The sequence below is a fragment of the Gigantopelta aegis genome, chromosome 11 (genome assembly GCF_016097555.1).
Source record: "Gigantopelta aegis isolate Gae_Host chromosome 11, Gae_host_genome, whole genome shotgun sequence".
NCBI lineage: Eukaryota > Metazoa > Mollusca > Gastropoda > Neomphalida > Peltospiridae > Gigantopelta > Gigantopelta aegis.
Genome location: NC_054709.1, coordinates 2,878,838 through 2,902,836, shown reverse-complemented (window position 1 = coordinate 2,902,836; position 23,999 = coordinate 2,878,838). Strand labels below are relative to the sequence as shown.

General features: G+C 38.3%; 1 protein-coding gene across 1 annotated transcript in view; it reads left to right on the top strand.

The window, feature by feature from the left end:
• Positions 1-23,554, top strand: part of LOC121385648 (zinc finger protein GLI4-like) — a 120,681-nt gene extending 97,127 nt beyond the window's left edge. Inside the window, exons 10-19 of the mRNA XM_041516410.1 lie at positions 560-714; positions 5,700-5,849; positions 11,489-11,597; positions 11,633-11,691; positions 12,162-12,329; positions 13,349-13,444; positions 14,041-14,229; positions 15,838-15,967; positions 16,763-16,864; positions 19,878-23,554. Coding sequence (XP_041372344.1) covers positions 560-714; positions 5,700-5,849; positions 11,489-11,597; positions 11,633-11,691; positions 12,162-12,329; positions 13,349-13,444; positions 14,041-14,229; positions 15,838-15,967; positions 16,763-16,864; positions 19,878-22,450 — 3,731 coding nt within the window. The 3' untranslated portion in view covers positions 22,451-23,554. The remainder of the gene's footprint in view (positions 1-559; positions 715-5,699; positions 5,850-11,488; positions 11,598-11,632; positions 11,692-12,161; positions 12,330-13,348; positions 13,445-14,040; positions 14,230-15,837; positions 15,968-16,762; positions 16,865-19,877) is intronic.
• Positions 23,555-23,999: the final 445 nt, after the last annotated feature.

Genomic DNA, 23,999 nt, shown 5'->3' with positions numbered 1-23,999 from the left:
GGTTGCACTGTAATAAAAGTTAAGTACTTTCCTCTTCTTTCCTAATAACAAATAAGTAGATGGTGTGCTGGGGTGTCATTAAACACACATTCATTTCTTCTACAGAGAAGTACATAGCCCAGTGGTAAAGCGTTTGCTTGATGCGTGGTTGGTTTGGGATCGATCCCCATCAGTGGGCCCATTGGGCTATTTCTCGCTCCAGCCAGTGCACCACGACTGGTATATCAAAGGCCGTGGTATAGGTTATCCTGTCTGTGGGATGGTGCATATAAAAGATCCCTTGCTGCTAATCGAAAAGAGTAGCCCATGAAGTGGCGACAGTGGGTTTCCTCTCTTTATCTCTTTATGTCTGATTTAACTGTGTGGTCAACTCAATATAAAAATTCAAGGTTTAAACCAAAAATACAAATACAAATATCACAGAATTTTACTGATTTCACTCCAAACTTCAATTTGTGCTGTATTTAACCATATGTCTGATGCAATATAACCATACATAAATGTGTTGAGTTTTGTTGTTAAATAAAACATTTCCTTCCTTCCTTCCTTTCTTCTACAGAGGAGTACTGCGACGACGATGATGACCATCACAGTGGTGAAGGTCATGGGAAGGACGGCCATATTCCGCAGGAAGGAGAACCCGACTTCATCGAGACAAACTGCCACTGGGTCGACTGCTGCTGTGAATTCGACCTGCAAGATGATCTCGTTAAGGTTCGTGTTGAGTCAGTCTGAGTAAATGTGATAACACTGAGTATTATAGTGAGTAATATTGCAATAATATTGAGTAATACTGAGTAATATTAAATAATAATGACTGCTGCTGTGAATTTGACTTGCAAAATTATCTCATTAAGGTTTGTGTTGAGTCAGTCTGAGTAAATGTGATAACATGAATATTATAGTGAGTAATATTGAATAATATTGAGTAATACTGAGCAATATTAAATAATAACGACTGCTGCTGTGAATTCGACTTGCAAGATGATCTCATTAAGGTTTGTGTTGAATTCAATCTGAAGCAATTTGAGTAAATCTTGACAAAATGTTGAGTAAATGTGATAAAATATTGAGTAATAACGACTGCTGTTATGTCTTTGACTTGCAAGATGATCCCATTAAGGCTTGTTTCACATTTGTGTTAAGTAAATTTGAAAACATTGAGTAAATCTTGACAAAATGTTGAGTAAATGTGATTAAAATATTGAGTAATATTGAGTAATATTAACTAATATTAAATAATACCAACCACTGTAATTATGAATTTGACTTGCAAGATTATCTCGTTACGGATTGTGTTGAGTCAATCTGAAACTAACTGAGTAAATTTTGACAAAATGTATAGTAAATGTGATAAAATATTGAATAATATCGACTGCTGTTAAGGTTTGCTTCACATTTTGTGTTAAGTACATGTAAATCTGAAAACATTGAGTAAATATTGACAAAATATTGAGTAATATTGAGTTATATTAAATAATGACTGCTGTTATAAATTCGACTTGCAAGATGATCTTGTTAAGGTTTGTGTTGAGTCAATTTGAAACAAATTGAGTAAATTTTGACAAAATGTTGAGTAAATGTGATAAAATATTGATTAATATTGAGTAATATTAAATAATAACGACTGCTGTAATTATGAATTCGACTTGCAAGATAATCCCGTTAAGGTTTGTGTTGAGTAAATTTGAAACAAATTAAGTAAATCTTGACAAAATGTTGAGTAGATGTGATAAAATATTGAGTAATATTGAGCAAATTTAAGTACTACTGACTGCTGCTGTGAATTCGACTTGCAAGATGATCTCGATAAGGTTTGTGTTGAGTAAATCCTAAAGAATTTGAGTAAATGTTGACAAAATGTTCAGTAAATTTGATAAAATATTGAGTAATATCGACTGCTGGTATGACTTTGACTTGCAAGATGATCCTGTTACGGTTTGTTTCACATTTTGTGTTGAGTAAATATTGAAAACATATTGAGTAATATTAAATTATATTAAATGTTGAGTAAATCTGATAAAATATTAAGTAATATTGAGTAATGTTAAAAAGTAATGACTGCTGTTGTGAATTCAACTTGCAAGATGATCTTGTTAAGGTTTGTGTTGAGTCAATCTGAAACAAATTAAGTAATTCTTGACAAAATGTTGAGTAAATGTGATAAAATATTGAGCAATTTTATGTAATATTGACTGCTGCTGTGAATTCGACTTGCAAGATAATCTCTTTAAGGTTTGTGTTGAGTAAATCTAAAAACATTTGAGTAAATCTTGACAAAATGTGCAGTAAATCTTGATAAAAATTGAGTAAATTGTGACAAAATATTGAGTAAATCTGATAAAATATTAAGTAATATTGAGTAATATTAAGTAAAATTGACTGCTGCTGTGAATTCGATTTGTAAGACAATCTCGTTAAAGTTTGTGTCATACTTTGTGTTGAGACAGTCTGAATTTTTTTTTAGTAAATCTTGACAAAACGTGGAATGCGGTAAATATGATAAAATATTAAGTAATATTGAGTAAATCAGAATTTCTTTTTGAATAAATCTGACTGATTGTAAATTAATATTGAGTGAATCTGATAAAATGTTAAGTAATGTTTAGTAAACTTGACAAAATTATAATTAATATTGAGAAAATCTGATAAAATGTTAATTAATATTGAGTAAATCTGACATAATGTTTGATAAGTCTGTTTAAATGTAAGGAATATTTATTAAATTTGACAAATAAAATTATTGAATCTGATATAAAATGTTAATTAATATTGAGTAAATTTGACAAAATTTTGAATAAATTTAATTTCAAGTAAATTTTGAGTAAATCTTAATTTCAAGTAAAATTTTAGTAAATCTTAATTTCAAGTAAATTTTGAGTAAATCTTAATTTCAAGTAAAGTTTCCAATAATTAACAAATCAATGTGCTGTAGTAGTGTTGCTAAACAAAACAAACACAACAAAAATGTTCATCTACATACATTTGCAATGCTGAAACATGTATATAAACACTTGCATTTAAAAAAATCAGGTTTCGTTAATTCATCCCAAAATGTTGATTAAATTGAACACTTCATGACATAAATACTGTGTGGTAAATCTGACTCTGAATGTTGATTAAATTGAACACTTCATGACATAAATACTGTGTGGTAAATCTGACTTTGAATGTTGATTAAATTGAACACTTCATGACATAAATACTGTGTGGTAAATCTGACTCTGAATGTTGATTAAATTGAACATTCATGACATAAATACTGTGTGGTAAATCTGACTCTGAATGTTGATTAAATTGAACACTTCATGACATAAATACTGTGTGGTAAATCTGACTCTGAATCTTGAGTCAATTTAACAATATTAAAGGTGCTTTGTCAGAGTTGCATTACAGGCCCGTAGCCAGGATTTTGAGGGGGGGGGGGGGAGCAGGGCAGAGAGCATTGACGAATAGAGAAAAAAAAGTTACCGGTAGGAGGGTTGACCAACCCCCCCCCCCCCGACCCCCCATTGGCTACAGGCCTGTAGTAATAAATTTTAAAATTAATTTTTGCTGTGAAACAAAGTTTATACCTTCAGCTATACATGTAGGTATATAAAAAATTACAACTGAATAGTCACACACATTAACTAGTGACGTCACTGTTTTATGCTTACACATTCAACACACTAAGTTGTTTTTTTAAATTATTTGCAAACAGATGATAATTTAAAGAAACAAAGATGGTGACCATGCTATAGTTAGCCACAAATTATTCTTGTCATCCAGGGGCCCTATTTTCGAAGCCATCTTAGCCCTACGAAATCGTAAAACCGTCGTAGGTTGTGACGTCACTACAGCGCACGCCATAGTGACGTCATAGCTTACGATGATTTCACGATTTCGTAGGCTAAGATAGCTTCGAAAATATGGGCCCAGTACAAGACTTTATAAAATTATTATTTTTGAGTTAATTATGGAAAGATTATGCATGGGATCAATTGTTTGAAGTTATTTATTACAACTAATTGTGAAAAAACCCAAAAGATTGTAGTTTCAACTTTAACACAGGACCTTTAAATAAATTGGACATTGGACATTGGACACTTGTGGCTTATATTTTCTGCTTTTAACAAATGTATATGATTTTCATTGCATGCAGACTAGGAAATAATGGAAATAGGTAAGATTGGTGTTAAAGTTTAATGTTTTATGTTGGTTTTCAGCCTTCTTTATTTTCTTAACATTTTAGGTGTTGTTCATTTAAGGTTTTCATTGCTGCATGAGCTTACATTTATTCTGTTGACAAATTTATTGTTATTCAGGGACACAGTGTGGTCCGGTGGACCTGTTGGGTGGGTGTGAAATTTGAACCAGAATTATAGGATATTACATGAGCTTCCATTTCGTATGATGTTAAGTCCCGAGTGAAATAATTTTCAATTATCACGAGCTTTAGACTGTCCTTCTAAAATGTTCCAAATTATATAAATATTTGACCGTGCAGTCAATTCTTTTTATTTTTGGCTTGTAACTTTTTTCTTTTCTTTTTTTAATTCTATTAACTTTTTTACTAATTGCTGTTTTCAAATTCTGCCCATTTTCAACTCTACCCCCCCCCCCCCCCCCCCCCCGATCCCGAGTCAGGCCACCAATCTAATTATTTTAAAAGTTTTAAGCCTAGATCACATTAAAAGATGCGACTCAAATAGATGGTCATGTCACATCGTGAGTGATTACCTTTTCACACTATATGACAGCTGTTGTCAGTGACTGAACATGTTCGGTTGTGTTAAATATCATCAGACTAACTAAAAATCAGTTGCAGATGACTTGTTTTTCAATACATACTACACAATGTGACTCAAGTCGACAGTAGAGTTGCGTCACGTCATGTCACATCTTATAATGTGATCTAGGCTTTAAAATACAATGTACTGTTTTAGTGTCAGTTAGTATTTTATCTTATGCTAGGGTCAGCTTACCAACTGTCATGATGGAGTTGGCCAACTCGCCGAACTCGCAACTTTTATGACTGTCCAGTTGCTAGTCTGAACGCTTGTAAAACTCGATTCTTGTCGTATACAACAGCTATGACCAATTAGTTGTTAATCTGAGCGCACCCGTCGTAATTTGGGAGTTGGAGAAATTACAATGCAACCGTCGAGTTGACCAACTCAGTCATGACAATTGATAATATGTGCCTAGCTTTATTCTGTAGCTACAGTATCATAAGTACAGTGTAGCACCCAATACATTCGATACATTAAAGTTAATAACATTTGGTAATACTGATAACATTTTAAATTCCAATTAAGTCTCTCTTATATATCACAGAAAGAGGATTTTTGTGCTGAGATATCATTAACCCATTTGTGCATTTTTTTGTTTGTTTTTTTGTTTGTTTGTTCATGACATTAAATTTTATAACATCTCCATTCTGTTTGCAGCACATAAACCAGGACCACATCCAGGCTAACAAGAAGTCATATCCATTGTACTCTGTCATACACAGATACAGTTTTGAATGTAAAAGCTTACTCAATTCTTTACATTAAATTTGATTACTTCTCCATCTCCATTTGCAGCACATAAACCAGGACCACATCCAGGCCAACAAGAGGTCATGTTACAATCATACACAAATACAGTTTTGAATGTAAAAGTGTATTCAATTCTTTACATTAAATTTTATAACATCTCCATTCTGTTTGCAGCACATAAACCAGGACCACATCCAGGCAAACAAGAAGCAGTTTGTGTGTCGGTGGACGGACTGTAACCGGGAGGAGAAACCCTTCAAGGCTCAGTACATGCTTGTCGTGCACATGAGGCGCCACACAGGAGAAAAACCACACAAGTGCACGGTGGGTAATATTCTCACTAGGGTCGACCTCCACGAGTACTCGGGCACAGGCTGAGTCTAGCAAGACTCCAGTCCGTTCACACATGTACCCATACAAGAAAGAACACTCTGATTTAACAGGGCTTCTAGATTATGATAGCCCCACTCCCATGGCTAGTGATATTCAGTGTTGGGCTAGTAAATAACTAATATTGCCATGCCCAACGGCTAGAGAATATTTTTTTAGTCAATGTTGCAGTTATGTCTATTTTGTAAATATGAATACCCTGCCCTCACTCCACCCCCCACTGTTAGTGTTTTTAAGCTCTATCTCCCGTTTTAGGTGACATATCCGATTATTACTATTATTTAGTAAAATTGTATTAACTTAAAGTAAAGTAGGGCAAGTGAATTTTTAATCATGGCTAGTAAATATTTAAAATCACTGATCCCATGGCTAGTGCTTTTTATAAAAATTCTAGAAACCCTGGATTTAATTACAGTAGAATCTCGTTGGGTCGAATTCTTAAGGGTCGATTACACCTCAACTTCAGGGATGTCAGAGCTATGCGCAAATGCGTAAATGCGCTAAAAATATAAAAACATGATGTTCAATACTGTTGACCACACAAGGTTCATTTGCATGTTTTCACGGTTTCAAGTTTATGATGTGTGCCTTATATTATAAGTTATAACCAGTTTAGATTTGTTAGCATTGAATGAAATTTTTGGCAGTTCTAGGGGTTGCAAACAACAATTTTCCTTCAGGGGCCCTTGAGCAGCCCCTGGACCCCGGCCGCAGTAAGCTTTTTTGTTCCAGCCCCTCTCACATCCCTGGAACTTGCACTCGAACCAAAAACGAAGTCATGCGTTACACTCACTGTATGTAAACCGAATGGTTAGGTCGAACTACCCGATGGGGCGAACACTTTCTCAAGCACCGACTGGGTTCAAGCCAACAGTATTCAACTGTATATTGTTTGAGGAGTGGGAATTCTCCTCGGATCAGCTGTTTTCCTCGCATGGAACGTTGTATTTCCTCGCATTTTAATCATCCTTTCCTCCAAAATGTGTCAGATGGCACGGATTTTAACGTAGGATTTCAAGAATTTCCTGGACCCGGATTATAAGGTTACATGAATGTGTGGAATGCAATTCAATAGGAAGATTTCATTGATCTGACATCCACGTTCAGCGCTGGAATTAAAATGCATAATGCTATTTTACTTTATTCCTTAGTCTCATTAATTATTATATAATGTAAGTGTCGGGTACTCGGGTCTGGGTCAAGTTTGATCCTCGAGTACTCAAGTCCAATATTTTGGACTTGTGGAGGTCCTAACTCTCACAAGGTGTTTTAACGTGCAGGACTTTAGATCTTACTAATTTGGGTACAAACAGGGACTGTAGTCTTTTCTGAGCACAGGAATTAGATTGTTTTAGTTCAGTATTGTAATTAACAGCTGCTGAAGAGTTGTCAGTATTCAGAAATGTATTTCAGGTTATTTTAATCGGATTAAACTTAAAATTTCAGTGATTTTGAAGTGAAATATTTTGAGGTCAGCATGTTTGTAGTTAATTTGGGTGTGATTGTTTTAGGCACAACGTTTATCCCTTCGACTTTGATGCAATCTAAAGACCTGACCTGTCTGTAAACAAAACAACTGTCTTTGAATGACATCTTGCATAATAACTGACTATCTGCAAAACACTTTGTATGACAACCATCTCTCTCTCTCTCTCTCTCTCTCTCTCTCTCTCTCTCTCTTCTCTCCTCCTCTCCTCTCTCTCTCTCTCTCTCTCTCTCTCTCTCTCTCTCTCTCTCTCTCTTCTCTCCCTCTCTCTCTCTCTCTCCCTCCCTCCCTCCCTCCCTCCCTCCCTCCCTCTCTCTCTCTCTCTCTCTCTCTCTCTCTCTCTCTCTCTCTCTCTCTCTCTCTCTCTCTCTCTCTCTCTCTCCCTCCCCCTCCCCCTCTCTCCCTCCCTCCCCCCTCCCCTCCCCTCCCCTCCCCTCTCTCTCTGTTTCTCTCTCTCTCTCTCTCTCTCTCTCTCTCTCTCTCTCTCTCTCTCTCTGCGTGTGTGTATACAGTGAAACCTGTCTAAACCAAACCCTGAACAAACCAGAATCCTGTCAAAATCGGCCAAGTTTCATGGTCCCAAATTTTCTAAATTCTACAACATGACCTTTTAAACCCTGGATCCTGTCTAAACCGGATTAATATTAGGTTCTGGGCATATATACATTGAAACCCCTGTAAACTGGACACCTATAGAACCAAGTAAAATGTTTTAAAAGATATCTGGTTTAGAGAGGTTATGTTCACAAACAAAGTAAACAATGATGGTAAATCTACAATTGACACACCAGTTTGGAATCATTACATTCCTTTCATTCCTGGCTTCTTAGTCTGTGTATTAAAGTGACAGACCCTAGTCTTTAAACACTACGACATATTTTTCACTATCAAAGTGACAGACCCTAGTCTTTAAACACTACGACATATTTTTCACTATCAAAGTGACAGACCCTAGTCTTTAAACACTACGACATATTTTTCACTATCAAAGTGACAGACCCTAGTCTTTAAACACTACGACATATTTTTCACTATCAAAGTGACAGACCCTAGTCTTTAAACACTACGACATATTTTTCACTATCAAAGTGACAGACCCTAGTCTTTAAAACACTACGACATATTTTTTGCACTATCAAAGTGACAGACCCTAGTCTTTAAACACTACGACATATTTTTCACTATCAAAGTGACAGACCCTAGTCTTTAAACACTACGACATATTTTTCACTATCAAAGTGACAGACCCTAGTCTTTAAACACTACGACATATTTTTCACTATCAAAGTGACAGACCCTAGTCTTTAAACACTACGACATATTTTTCACTATTAAAGCCATTTTTGATAATTTAAATTACAAGTACTTACCTTTTATTATTTAGAACATTAATTTTCTTACACCTGAAGTGGTTATGGTCACCAAAAATGCATTTTTTCATCATTCTAAACAATAGACGATATTTCCCTTTTGAAACACCACAGACTTTACTTTCTCTCTGTTATAACCGTGTCTAAATATGTGTTGCAGGTTTGTAGATTAACTAAACTTAGTGTCCATTATCACGGGCTGAAACTAGGGTGTGCACCTTTAATGTTAAAGGAACAGACTAAACTAGTTGCCGAGGTTAAAGGGTTCAACTGATCGCAGTGTATGACCTCAACGTTCTGCTTACAAAAGCATTGTTTCATTGATGATAATACGTACATACGTAAGTCATATGCTGAAGCATGTTGAGAAATACTTGTATTGCAAAGAAATGGATTGTTCATGAGTTTTATACTCCCCACGATGCCGAAACGATTGCTACTATTCGAGTAACCACACCTTTTAGGTTTTCACTTACGCACACCTATTGACATTACAGCGTGCTTTGCTGCCAGAAGTGAAACCATATGTTGCAAAATGTTATATTATCAGTTCTTTAGAAAACAGTCTCAGAGTTTTCGCTCAAGCATAACCATCTGTGGCTGCAGCTAGGAACATTAGTAGTTGTTTGGAAAACAGTCTGAGAGGGCAGGTCGACGTTTTGACATTTTCCGCAGGTGTTATGCCTCTACAGAGTAAGAAAAATAACTGCTGGAAATGTTACATGGCTAAATTATTTTTAGGAAGTTTACATGTAGACTTTGAAAATGTCACTTTGATAATTCTGAAAAAGAATAAAATAATTGTTTAATATTGAAAAAAGAAATTGTAATATATATATATTTAAAAAAAAAATTGTTTACTATGTTTATGTGGAAGATCAAAGTCATATTTAAATTTAATAGGTAAAAGAAAAAGAATAAGAAAAAAGGGAAAAAAGAAAAAGAAAACAAGATGATTAATAAAATTAAATTGATGCACATAATAAACGTAAAAAAAAATGTTGTTGTTTAAATTCCTTGTGGATTACAAGAGGACACTGAAAATTTTTTGTTTTCTAAATTAGATTAAAATATTTGTTATTACAGTAAGACTAATATCGTTTATTCCACAATCTTAATTTTAATGCCACCACATTTGTTTTTGTTTTCTAAATTAGATTAAAATATTTGTTACTACAGTAAGACTAATATCATTTATTCCATAATCTTAATTTTAATGCCACCACATTTGTTTTTGTTTTCTAAATTAGATTAAAATATTTGTTACTACAGTAAGACTAATATCATTTATTCCACAATCTTAATTTTAATGCCACCACATTTGTTTTTGTTTTCTAAATTAGATTAAAATATTTGTTACTACAGTAAGACTAATATCATTTATTCCACAATCTTAATTTTAATGCCACCACATTTGTTTTTGTTTTGAAAAGCTTGCCCCACCCCTATCTTTTTTAAGACCTTGCAAAGTTTTGCCAGATTTTTCTTTCAAAGGTATTTTTTCATTGCTACATGCTTGTGGGAAAATGCTGCTAATTAAAAAGAGTAGCCTATCTGTTAACAGCAGGCTTTTGCTGTAGTAAGATTTCAAACAAAATGCAATAAAACAACATATTTAAAGGGACATTCCCGAGTTTGCTTCATTGTATGATGTTTCCGACTAATAAAATATTTCTACGATTAAACTTACATATTAAATATATTTTCTTGTTCAGAATATCAGTGTCTGTATATTCAATGTGTTTCTGATCATCTTTGTAAGAAGCCCAATCTGGATTTTGTCTTCAAATAATTTCGTACATACGAAAAAATATATTTTAGGAAATAAAATGAAATTTAACGTATTACAAATTTTAGAACGATCACAAATACGATTAATATACAGCCTCTAATATTTTATGCAGAAAAATATATTTGATATGTAATTACAATTGTTAAAAAGTCTCTGTTAGTCGATAACATCTTAAAAATTGCATCAAACTCAGGAATGTTCCTTTAAAGGTTATGTTTATAATAAAGTTTTGCTAAGTTATACAGTCAAATATTAAAGTCACAGACCCTATAGATAAACTTCAGTTTCTGCTAGAGGGTAAAATGGGTATGACGCCATACCCAACTTGTTTCTCATATTTATTTTTCTAAGTTAACCTTTTGACAAAATTAATTACTCTTATCATTACTGTATTATTTTCTAACCCTAACCCCCTGTTGAATGTGGTTGCATTCAATTCCATAGCGCCATACCAAAAAATTTCTTTCTGGCAGGAACACTGAGTTTAAAAATATGAAAAATGCATTTCGCTTTATTAGAAATACTAGAATGACCAGAAACACTTCGGATGTACGGAAATGAATAATCTTAAGCAATAAAATAAAAACTAGGGTCTGTCCCTTTAAGAAATGACATTACATTAATGAAAGGGCTTCTGAATTGTGAAGATAACAACAAATCTAAAAAACAAAAAAACCAGATTTGAAGCCTAAAGGGACGTTCTCATGCAATTAGTCTTGTCACATGCGATTTGTTGACTCTACAAATATGGAAATGTATAATGCTAAAGTCGTTCCGATTTAGGTGTTCTCACAGCATGATTTGATCGCATTCAACAAGTCGATGTGAGTAATCGCATAATGAAAATGCCCCCCCCCCCCCTTTTTAAAGTGATTTTGACAATATGTTATGCTTATGAATAACAAAAATGCCATTATCTCTTCAGTTTGAAGGCTGTTCAAAGGCTTACTCACGGCTGGAGAATCTGAAGACTCACCTGCGCTCACACACGGGAGAAAAGCCATACATGTGTGAGTTTCCCGGTACAAATCAAAGTGTACGAAGGCTGTGAGTTACTTGATATATAGAGATTATTACAGCAACGCTTCAGACCGCGCCAAGCATCAGAATCGGACCCACTCAAACGCTGTGAGTTACACACTGGTTTATTCGTCTTTATTACACATATGATTAAAAATATCTTGGTACAAATCAAAGTGTTACGTCCTACTAGAATGCTGTGAGTTACACACTGTGATATATAGAGATTATTACCCATATGGTTAAAAATATCTTGGTACAAATCAAAGTGTTACGTCCCACTAGAATGCTGTGAGTTACACACTGTGATATATAGAGATTATTACCCATATGGTTAAAAATAGCATGGTACAAATCAAAGTGTTATGTCCCATTAGAATGCTGTGAATTACACACTGTGATATATTCGTTTTTATTACACAAACTTGTGTGTCGTACTGATTTTATGAAACCAGTGTCAGGATTATTGTAAAGACAAGGATATTGTTATTACAACCACGTCACTGTAACCATGATTCCACCAGATATGGGTGATGTAACATGAAGCAATAGCTCCAATTCCTTGTGTTTGATTACAGAAACCGTACGTGTGTAAAGCAATTGGGTGCACGAAGCGCTACACGGATCCCAGTTCCCTGAGGAAGCACGTGAAAACCGTGCATGGTCCAGATTTCTATGCAACGAAGAAACACAAGGGAAATGATATGTCCTTCAACTGTAACACAAAGAAAGAAGAACAGGATCAGGTATCTACCATTCCATCTCAGTGTCGTCATTCTGGCCATCCATCCATCCAAACATCCTGTTTATCAGTCCATCCATACATCCTGTTTATTTGTTTATCTGTCCATCCATACATCCTGTTTATCTGTCCTTCCATACATCATACATCTATCCATCTGTCCGTCAGTCTATCCATCAGTCTTTTCATCCATCCATCTGTTTGTCCATCCATCCATCATTCCATCCATCCTGCTCATCCTTCCATCCATCCTGCTCATCCTTCCATCCATCTTTCCATCCATCTTTCCATCCACACATCCAAAAGCCATCTGTCCGTCCATCCGTTTGTCCATATATCCATCCATCTGTTCATCAGTCTATTCCTCCATCAGTTCATTCATCTATCCATCCATCCATCCTGTCCATCCATCCATCTGTCCATTCATCCATCCATCCTGTCCATCCATCAATTCATTCATCCATCCATCCATCCATCCATCCTTCCCATCCACCCATCCACTACTTTATCTGTCCATCAGTTCATCTATCTATCTATTTATCCCTCTATCCCACTTATCAGTCCATTTATCCATCCATCCATCCATCCATCCATCCAACCATATTTCCATTCATCCATCCATCCATCCATCTATCCTTCCATCCATCCTTCCATCCATTCAACCAGCCTTCATTCCATCCATCCATCCATTGATCCATCCATTGATTGATCGATGGATCCATCCATCCATCCATTGATCCATCCATTGATCGATCGATGGATCCATCCATCCATCCATCGTGTCCAACTATCCATCCATCCATCCATCCACCCCTTCATTCCTTTCTACTTTTACCCCCCCTTCTATACATCTGTCCTTCATGTATTGTTTCTTTCATTCCTTGCTGCCCGTAGAAGGAAAAAATGTAGAAAGTAATGCAGGGATGGATGGACAAACTGGATGAATGGATGTTAATAAATATTTTAGTGATGAATTTATTTGTTTTGTTATATTTTATAAAACTTCGATTTTTTTCCCCCCAGGATAACAATGAAGATGGGAACACAAAGAAAGTTGAAGAATGTCTCACAGTGACATCGTTACAAACCGTCCAATCAGGGGAGAGGCGAAGGTCACAGGTCAGTGGGTCAACAAACCCAAGCTTAATATGGTGTTGTTTATTTTTATCCTGCAACCACACAGAATATTAGTAGCAGGATATGACTAAGATCGTCCGGCCTTGGTGGTGTTGTGGTTAAGCCATTGGACATAAGACTGGTAGGTACTGGGTTCGCACCCCAGTACCATCTCCCACCCAGAGCGAGTTTTAACGACTCAGTGGGTAGGTGTGAGGTCACTACACCCTCTTCTCTCTCACTAACCATCAACAACTAGCCCACTGTCCTGCAACCACACAGAATATTAGTAGCAGGATATGACTAGGATCGTCCGGCCTTGGTGGTGTTGTGGTTAAGCCATTGGACATAAGACTGGTAGGTACTGGGTTCGCACCCCAGTACCATCTCCCACCCAGAGCGAGTTTTAACGACTCAGTGGGTAGGTGTGAGGTCACTACACCCTCTTTTCTCTCAGTAACCATCAACAACTAGCCCACTGTCCTGGACAGACAGCCCAGATAGCTGAGGTGTGTGCCCAGGACAGCATGCTTGAAATTTAATTGAATATAAGCACGAAAAGAAGTTGAAATGAAATTAATTTTGGTTTTTATTTCTAGGGAAATGTTGGCTCCTCTGTGACACAGACCCAGTCATCCCCCGACAGCAGCCCTGAGGTGAACGTCACATGTAACAGCAACCACCACACGGAGAGTGTAGAGGAGCACATCACCAGTGGCAATGGCACCAACATCGTGTCTGGCTCGCTGGAGGAGGAAGTGGACATCCCCGAACCAGACGAGGCAGAGGTGGGGACCATATTCATAACGGGGCTAGAAATTCATTTATAGAGCTGGGTGGTATACTGTATATGGTAGTAGCCCCATTCAGTATCGGTATCATGTCAATAACTATTTTACTGTACCAAGTAAATTTCAAAATACCGAAATTTTGGTGTTGAAAAATGTCATCCGCCATTTAATAAAGAACTAACAATATATCTGACAAACACAAAATAGCTGAAAAGAAGAGAGAGAGATGAGGGCCTTGTGTATGGAATTGAATTTTATTTGGATGAAATTAGAGGGTGACACTTAACTCGGGCATGCATTTAAAGCCGAGTATACTGAAAATACCGCTCGGTATTGGTATTGGTATCACTATCAGTATCGGTATTGTATCAATAATCTGTTAATTTTTGTTGAATGGAAGGCAATCTCTGCTTGTGACTTTTTTATCTGGAAATAAATGCTAGTAATTGAGAATCTGTTCTAAAGTCTGAACCGACTGGCCTCGATGGCGTCGTGGTTAGGCCATCGGTCTACAGGCTGGTGGGTACTGGGTTCAGATTCCAGTCGAGGCATGGGATTTTTAATCCAAATACCGACTCCAAACCCTGAGTGAGTGCTCCGCAAGGCTCAATGGGTAAGTGTAAACCACTTGCACTGACCAGTGTTCCATAACTGGTTTAACAAAGGCCATGGTTTGTGCTATCTTGCCTGTGGGAAGTGCAAATAAAAGATCCCTTGCTGCCTGTCGTAAAAGAGTAGCCTATGTGGCGACAGCGGGTTTCCTCTAAAAAACCCAGTGTCAGAATGACCAATAGCCGATGATAAGATAAAATATCAATGTGCTCTAGTGGCGTCGTTAAATAAAACAAACAAACTTTACTTTAAAGTCTGAACCACATTGTTAACAACTACGATAAATTACTCTCCTACCTTTAATTACCAATAACAGTCTCCCCAACATTTTGTACAGACAGAAATTGTGAAAAGCTCATTACAATAACAAGGCTAAACAGATGGGGTGGGCTTGTATCCCCGGGGGGAGCTGCAGGGATGGAAATCTAGCATTTATTTGATTATGGCTTCATTATTATTTTACCTACAGTGGAGGGGGCTGGATGTAGCCCAGTGATAAAGTGTGTGGTCAGTCTAGGATCGATCCCCGTTGGTGGGCCCATTGGGCTATTTCTCATTCCAGCCAGTGCATCGCATCTGGTATATCAAAGGCTGTGGTATGTGCTATCCTATCTTTGGGATAGTGCATCTGGAAACATGTAGCAGGTTTCCTCTCTGACACTATATGACAAAATTACCAAATGTTTTACATCCAATAACTGATGGTTAATAAATGAATGTGCTCTAGTGGTGTCCTTAAACAAAATAAATTTGAACTGAATACTATAATTTTCAGAGTTACCAAATGTTTGATATCCAATAGCTGATGATCAATAAATCAATGTGCTCTAGTTGTGTTGTCAAACAACATAAATTTGAACTGAAGACTATGTCAGAATTACCAAATGTTTGACATCCTATAACCGATATGATCAATAAATCAGTGTTCACTAGTGGTGTCGTTAAACAAAACAAGTTTTAAGATGTCAATGGTGGAGTTTTTGTGTGTTTCAGTTGCCCGGGTCCGAGTCTCTGCTAGTGAGAAGAAACCAGCGCAACACAATGCAGAACAAGATGAAAGGAAGGATAACCAACAAGACTCTGAATGTGCCAAGTTACCCACAGCTTCCCGCCATCAGTCCAAGTGAGTCATAGAGGCAGATAGATTAACTCTGATATAGAAGTCCATGACCCTATAGTTTCACCCACAGCTTCCCACCATCAGTCCAAGTGAGTCATAGAGATAGATAGATTAACTCTGATATAGAAGTCCATGACCCTATAGTTTCACCCACAGCTTCTCGCCATCAGTCCAAGTGAGTCATAGAGATAGATAGATTAACTCTGATATAGAAGTCCATGACCCTATAGTTTCACCCACAGCTTCCCACCATTAGTCCAAGTGAGTCATAGAGGCAGATAGATTAACTTTGATAGAAGTCACAGACCCTATAGTTTCACCCACAGCTTCCCACCATCAGTCCAAGTGAGTCATAGAGGCAGATAGATTAACTTTGATAGAAGTCACAGACCCTATAGTTTCACCCACAGCTTCCCACCATCAGTCCAAGTGAGTCATAGAGGCAGATAGATTAACTCTGATAGAAGTCCATGACCCTATAGTTTCACTCACAACTTCCCACCATCAGTCCAAGAGTCATAGAGGCAGATGGAACTCTGATATAATTTACAGACTCTATAGTTTCAGCCCAGGAAAATTGACACTAAGTTTAGTTAATATACAAACATGCAGCACACATTTGGATAAGATCATAACAGAGAGAAGCTAAAGTCTGTGATGTGTTTAAACAGGGAATCATTGTCTAAAAATAACTAGAGTTCGGCTTGATAACCATTACTTCTCAGACGAATGTGTGTAAAGTGAGAATAAAATGACTTTGAAAAAAACCTGTATTGATATTTTATGTGTGTTTTTCAGATGGTCCAGGTGGCAATAACCAGCAGTCATTCACCGACCTCAATAACCGAATGACACAGATCAAGGGAAGTCCACAACACAAACGTATCAATGATCTCACTGGTATGTATGCAATAAGAGACAGGCAGAACATTTTTAAAGACACAGACCCTATAGTTTCAGAAAATAAAAATGGACTCTAAGTTTAGTTAATCTACAAACCTGCAACACACATTGTAGTCTGTATTACGGGTAGCTATGATGAGGTGTATTGATAACTGAGGAGTTATTAAAGGCACAAACCCTAGTTTCAACCCGTAAAAATGGACACTAAGTTAAGTTAATCTACAAACCTGCAACACATATTTGGATAAGATCATAACAGAGAGAAGCTAAAGTCTGTGATGTTTAAACGGGGAATTATTGTCTAAAAATAACTAGAGTTCGGATCGATAACCATTACTTCTCAGACAAACGTGCGTTTTTATAATTATGAAAAATACTTTTTCGGATATTACAAAAACCTGGATGACCAGAACCAGTTCAGGTGGATGGAAATTAATATGCTAAGTAATAAAATGTAAGTACTTCTAATTTAAGTTATCAAAAACAGCTTTAATAGCGAAAAATTTCTAGTTGTTTCTTACAGAAAAACAGAAACGTAGAGCAGCCAATTTCAGTGTTGATCAAAACTATCTCCTGTTGTTTTATTATTTCCATGTGAAAAATGGCAGTTACAGGCCTTGACCTTAACTTTCTTCAGTGGTAGCCATCGGGCTACCAGGTTATAAAATCTGGTAGCCCCCATACTTTTAAGACATTAAAAAAACATGAGAGAATATAGTAAAATAATTTATTTTTATTTAAACATTTGTTAGGTTTTTTGAAAATCATGAGAAATATACCGTGAAATATATATTTGATTGTAGAGTAACTGAACATGTAAAACAAATATATAGTAGCCCGGTGGACTACCAGGTTTAGACATCTGGTAGCCTGAGCAAACATTTGGTAGGCAAAACACCTTGGGCTACTGCTAAGGTCGAGCCCTGAGCAGAAAATATGAATTAGTATACGAACTGAGGAAGAAATGATTACCAACACAACGTGCATACACACTAGCTCACTCATTGTGTATTAGTATACGAACTGAGGAAGAAATGATTACCAACACAACGTGCATACACACTAGCTCACTCATTGTGTATTAATATACGAACTGAGGAAGAAATGATTACCAACACAACGTGCATACACACTAGCTCACTCATTGTGTATTAGTATACGAACTGAGGAAGAAATGATTACCAACACAACGTGCATACACACTAGCTCACTTATTTTGCATTAGTATACGAACTGAGGAAGAAATGATTACCAACACAACGTGCATACACACTAGCTCACTCATTGTGTATTAGTATACGAACTGAGGAAGAAATGATTACCAACACAACATGCATACACACTAACTCACTGATTGTTTATTAGTATACGAACTGAGGAAGAAATGATTACCAACACAATGTGCATACACACTAGCTGACTCATTGTGTATTAGTATACGAACTGAGGAAGAAATGATTACAAACACAACGTGCATACACACTAGCTGACTCATTGTGCATTAGTATACGAACTGAGCAAGAAATGATTACCAACACAATGTGCATACACACTAGCTCAATGATTGTTTATTAGTATATGAACTGAGGAAGAAATGATTACCAACACAATGTGCATACACACTAGCTGACTCATTGTGAATTAGTATACGAACTGAGGAAGAAATGATTACCAACACAACGTGCATACACACTAGCTGACTCATTGTGAATTAGTATACGAACTGAGGAAGAAATGATTACCAACACAACATGCATACACACTAGCTGACTCATTGTGAATTAGTATACGAACTGAGGAAGCAATGATTACCAACACAACGTGCATACACACTAGCTGACTGATTGTGTCACACCCCTCCTCTCTCCCTCCCTCCTTCCCTTCCTCCCTCCCTCTCCCTCCCTCTCTCCCTCCCTCCCTTCCTCCCCTCTCTCCTTCCCTTCCTCCCTCTCTTACTCCCTCCCTCTCTCCCTCCCTTCCTCTCTCCCTCCCTTCCTCTCTCCATCCCTCTCTCCCTCTCCCCTTCCTCCTTCTGTCCTCCCTTCCTTCATCCCTCCCTCCCTCCCTCCCTTCCTCCATCTCTCTCTCCATTCCTCCCTCTGTCCTCCCTCCCTCTCTCCCTCCCTTCCCCTCTCTCCCTCCCATCCTTCCTACCTCCCTCCCTCTCTCCCTTCCTGCCTCCCTCTCTCCCTCCCTTCCACCTCCACACCCATTTAATATGATTATGACAGTGAAACCTGTCTCAAATGAACCCTGAACAAACTGGAATCCTGTCAAAACTGGCCAAGTTTTATTGTCCCTAAGTTTTCTAAATTCTAAAACTTGACCCTCTAAACACTGAATCCTGTCTACGTCGGATAAATATTGGGTCCTCGGCATGATCCAGTTTCTCGCTCCAACCAGTGCACCACGACTGGTATATCAAAGGCCGTGGTATGTGCTATCTTCTCTGTAAAATGGTGCATATAAAAAATAAAAAATGCAGCAGGTTTCCTTTCTAAGATTATATATAAAAATTACCAAATGTTCAACATTCAATAGCCGATGATTAATAAATCACTGTGCTCTAGTGGTGTTGTTAAACAAAACAAACTTTAACGTCCATAAGACTTTGTATTCTGTCACACTGACAAATTAATCCCATGCACTCAACGTACGATACGGAACATATTAGCCGTAATGAAGATATTGAGATATTTACCCCATGCGATATGGTTTATAGGGTACATATTAGCCGTAATGAAGATATTGAGATATTTACCCTATGCGATACGGTTTTAGGGTACATATTAGCCGTAATGAAGATATTGAGATATTTACCCCATGTGATATGGTTTATAGGGTACATATTAGCCGTAATGAAGATATTGAGATATTTACCCTATGCGATACGGTTTATAGGGTACATATTAGCCGTAATGAAGATATTGATATATTTACCCCATGCAATACGGCTTATAGACCACTTTTACCACATATACTAATCCTCTTTTCCCCTCTTTCTTCACAGGGAGGAACGAACTTCTTCCAACCCAACCACTCATCTATGACAACAGCCGGCGGGACAGCAACGCCAGCACGCTGAGCTCCTACATGAGCAGCATGCGATCGGATGCCAGCCCCTTCATCACGGGATCTCAGTTCGGTTCGCAGTTCTCCAGTCGCAGATCGAGCGAGGTGTCGCAGCGACTCAGCATAGCCAACTCACCGTATGAGTACGACATCACGGGCAATCTACCCAACAGCTGCTCACGTCGTTCCAGCGGCTCCAGCGGTGGCATCAGCACCATGGCCGCGCAGATGCAGAAGGCTCACCTCGGCAGCTACCCCAACCTCGTGGTGCAGTCCCAGTCGAAGGCGCTGCGGAGCCCGTCGAGTAAATACAGCCAGGAGAGGATCGCCCGATTCCTGGCTGCCCGGTGTGAACTCGACGGGGCCAGGACAGGCACGCCTACCCGGACACCCCTCCCCCACGAGATCCCAAACAGGGAGGTGCGTAGAGCGAGTGATCCCGTTCGGACAGTCGATCCCAATTTCCGCGATCTGAAGCGCTTGCAGCGATTCCACAGCCTGAACATGATGAAGCCGTTGCCGGTTCCGTCCAGCATGAAGAGTTTACACAAGCGCATCGGCTCCAACAACACGTTCAATTCATCGCGGAGCAGCATCGCAACAGATGTCAGCCTCCCCGAGGATCCCGAGTACCACTCTCCCGGGACAGGCATGGATTTGGATCACGATGCCGCACTGGAGGAGAAGATGCTGGAGGATAACGAGGATATGATAATCCCCGACGACATGCAGAGATTCCTCATAGAACACTATGGAGGACAGATGCCGCCGATGTTCGAATACCAGGAAGTGGATCAGGGAATGCCGGGCAAAGGGAACACCCAGAACTGTCAGAACCACAGTCCCAATGCCGGCCAGTTCCCTAACCAGCAGCAGATGACAACGACTCCCAATAACTACAACAACATGCAGGTTCAGAGTTACTATGACAACCAGGGCATGAATAATGGCATGATGTGTGGAGGTAACGGCGGTGGAGAGTTTGTTGGTGGTGGTGGTGGTGGTGGTCAGAGTGGCAGTGCGATGCAGCAGGGCTGGAACCAGGGTCAAGGTTTCGATGGGCAGAATGTGGCTAACATGCAGATGAGAAACATGCACATGCAGTCCAACGGAAACCAGATGTCTCAGCTTAGTCCGAATATGGTGATGCAGAATGCGAACCTGATGCCTCCTCCAAGCATGGTCAGTCCTCATCAGGGGAATATGTTGGGAGTTCTACATGAAAATGTGGCTGCTCAGAGTCCTTCAGGAAACATGAATCAGTGGCAGATGATGATGAATCAAGGTCAGGGAGCAAATCCTTGTCACGGTCCAGGATCAAATCCCTGTCCTGGTCAGCAGGGGATGAACCCATGTCAAGGTCAGCAAGGGTCAAATCCATGTCAAGGTCAGCAAGGGTCGAATGCAAGTCAAGGTCAGGGAATGATGAATCCTCAGCAGATGTATCCTGTTCCGCCGTCGATGCCGAAGACCCAGCAGCAGAATCTGAGACAGATGCACATGCAGCGACAGAAGTGCGAACGGACTAGTCCGCAGGTCCAGGTGCCGCACATTAGTCAGTCTCAAATCCCTCCCAATGCTAAGGCAGCACACCGGCTTATGAGACAGCAGATGCTTCTGCATCAGCAACAGCAGCAGCAGCAACAGCAGGGGATTGTTAACACTCCTGGCAACTTTAACCAGATGACGTTTCAACAACAGAAGCTGTATCCAGGCATGCAGGCTGGAGGTATGACGAATGCCATGCCACCTCCTCAAGTGCCCATGTCTTTTCCTCAGCAGATGACGCAACAACAGATGTACCCAAACAGTATGGTTGCAAACCAAAATGGTATGATCGGGAACCCAAATGGTGTGGTTGGCAACCAAAATGGTATGGTCGGGAACCAAAATGGTATAGTCGGCAACCAAAATGGTATGGTTGGCAACCAAAATGGTATGGGTGCTAATCAAAACAGAATGGTTGCCAATCAAACCGGTTTGGTGGGCAGTGGTATGAACGTAGGTCTGAATCGATTGGTACCAAATCCAGCAGCCATGATGCCGAACCCACCCAACGGCATACCTGTCAATCAAAACAGTATGGGGGGCGGTCAGACTGCTGGCCTGCCAGCCAATGGGCAGGTTCGATCCAACTGTGGTTTAGTGAATCAAAACAATCCGTTCACGCCGTTGGAAATGTCTCCGGGTTGTAACCAGGTGACCAGCTCTACAGACTGCGTGGACCAGGAGACGCAGGGAGCACCCATCGAGGACTTCATGGACAATCTGACGTCCATATCGACGGAGAACATCATGGACAACATCAGGTCAATATCGACGGAGAATCTTACCGGTGGCGCAGTCGCAAACAGTGGTATGTACAGTCCTGCTATGATGAGCAATCGGTCGAGCTCGCAGACGTCTCGGTGCAACCCAGTTTTAAACATGAACAACATGGTCGTTAATGATATGAGTTCTGTGCTGACACAGTTGGCCGAGGAGAATAAATACTTGAGCATGAAGCAGTGAACTTACGTTCTCTCGCTGCAAAGATTATGGGAATTCCAGGCTCGTTATATTGGTGCAGGTATTTTTTGTTTTCTCTTTTTGAATATCCTACTGAAAATGGAAGTTCGTTTTGTGCAACGAGAGTACGGTGTGGAGATGTTCCTGTTTTTTCTTTGTTCTTTTTTTTTTATACATATAGTGGTTATTTTTAAGTTCATGAAAATGGAAGCTCTTTTTCGAGAGAAAAAAAACTGTGTTGGAAATACTACCAAGATCATTGGATTTCCTCGTTATATAGATAATTTTTCACTGAAAATGGAATTTCTTTTCTGAACACAATTATGATGGATATAATATATGTGCGAGATCGTTAGAATTCCTCTTTATTTACCGTAGGTACATTTATTACTGTTATTTTTTCAATGAAAATCTAAGGTTTTTAAAAATATATATTGGAGATTGTTAGATTATCTTAACATTTAGATGATCTTTCCACTGAAAGTGAAAATTCATTTTTAAACGAATGTATGATGGATTCATTCATATTGTTGTACGTGTCTCGTTCATGTACTCTTGGGTTTGAGAAAATACAAAAATGCATTTCTACATTGTGTGTGCATTATGTGTATAACCTACATATTATTTGACATGTGTGACAAAAGTGCTACATATTTTTGTTTAACGTGTTTCCTGAAAGGATGGATGTCGAGATTATAGTTCATATATTTACTGGAAAATACTGGAGATTTTCACATTGAAACTGCATGTTTTCACTTTCATAATATTTACTTAGCATGTGACTGTCTTTGGTTCAGCAGAAGTACACGTAAGTATATATATACGGTATTAATGTGTTTCATTTTTCATACTATTTACATTGAAAATGAAGTGATATAATTGGGTCGAGATTTTAACTTCTTCACACTCATTTTCGCTGAATATGAACAGTGTACATTCAAGATTACCAGATCTTATGAAATCATTATATTTTAATGCCAATTTTTCTCTCTAAAAAATGAGTCCCAGTTTTAGTTCTCTTTTTAAAAATGAAATTTATGAATTTATTATTTGTATATTGGTGTCAAAGACAGTGTACTTTTAGGGGCCATCCATAATTTTCACGTGCATACAAACTTATGCGGGGGGGGGGGGGGGGGTAAGGGGCCAGCGTACACTTTTTTTGAAAATGAAAAATATCGATCAACATTTTTCATTTGGGGATGTACACTTTTAGGGGGAGGGGGGGGGGGTGGTGGTCAAAAACGCACGGTTTGTACGCTCATGAAAATGTTGAAAATTATGGACGGCGGTCCCCTTGACATAACATGTATACATATTTTAATTTACTGGTACATTGTTCATGGACAGTCTATACAGTACACGTGTTTCATTGACTTCATTCAAAGTGTACAGGTGTATGGGAGAGATATTTCTCATTTTAACAGATTATATATGGTAATGTTATTCATCTCTCTTCAGTTGTGAAATAATTTTTCATGAAAATACTTGAGGCTGACTTTAAAAATATATAGAGGATAATAAACAAGTTACCAGTTATTATAATATTTAT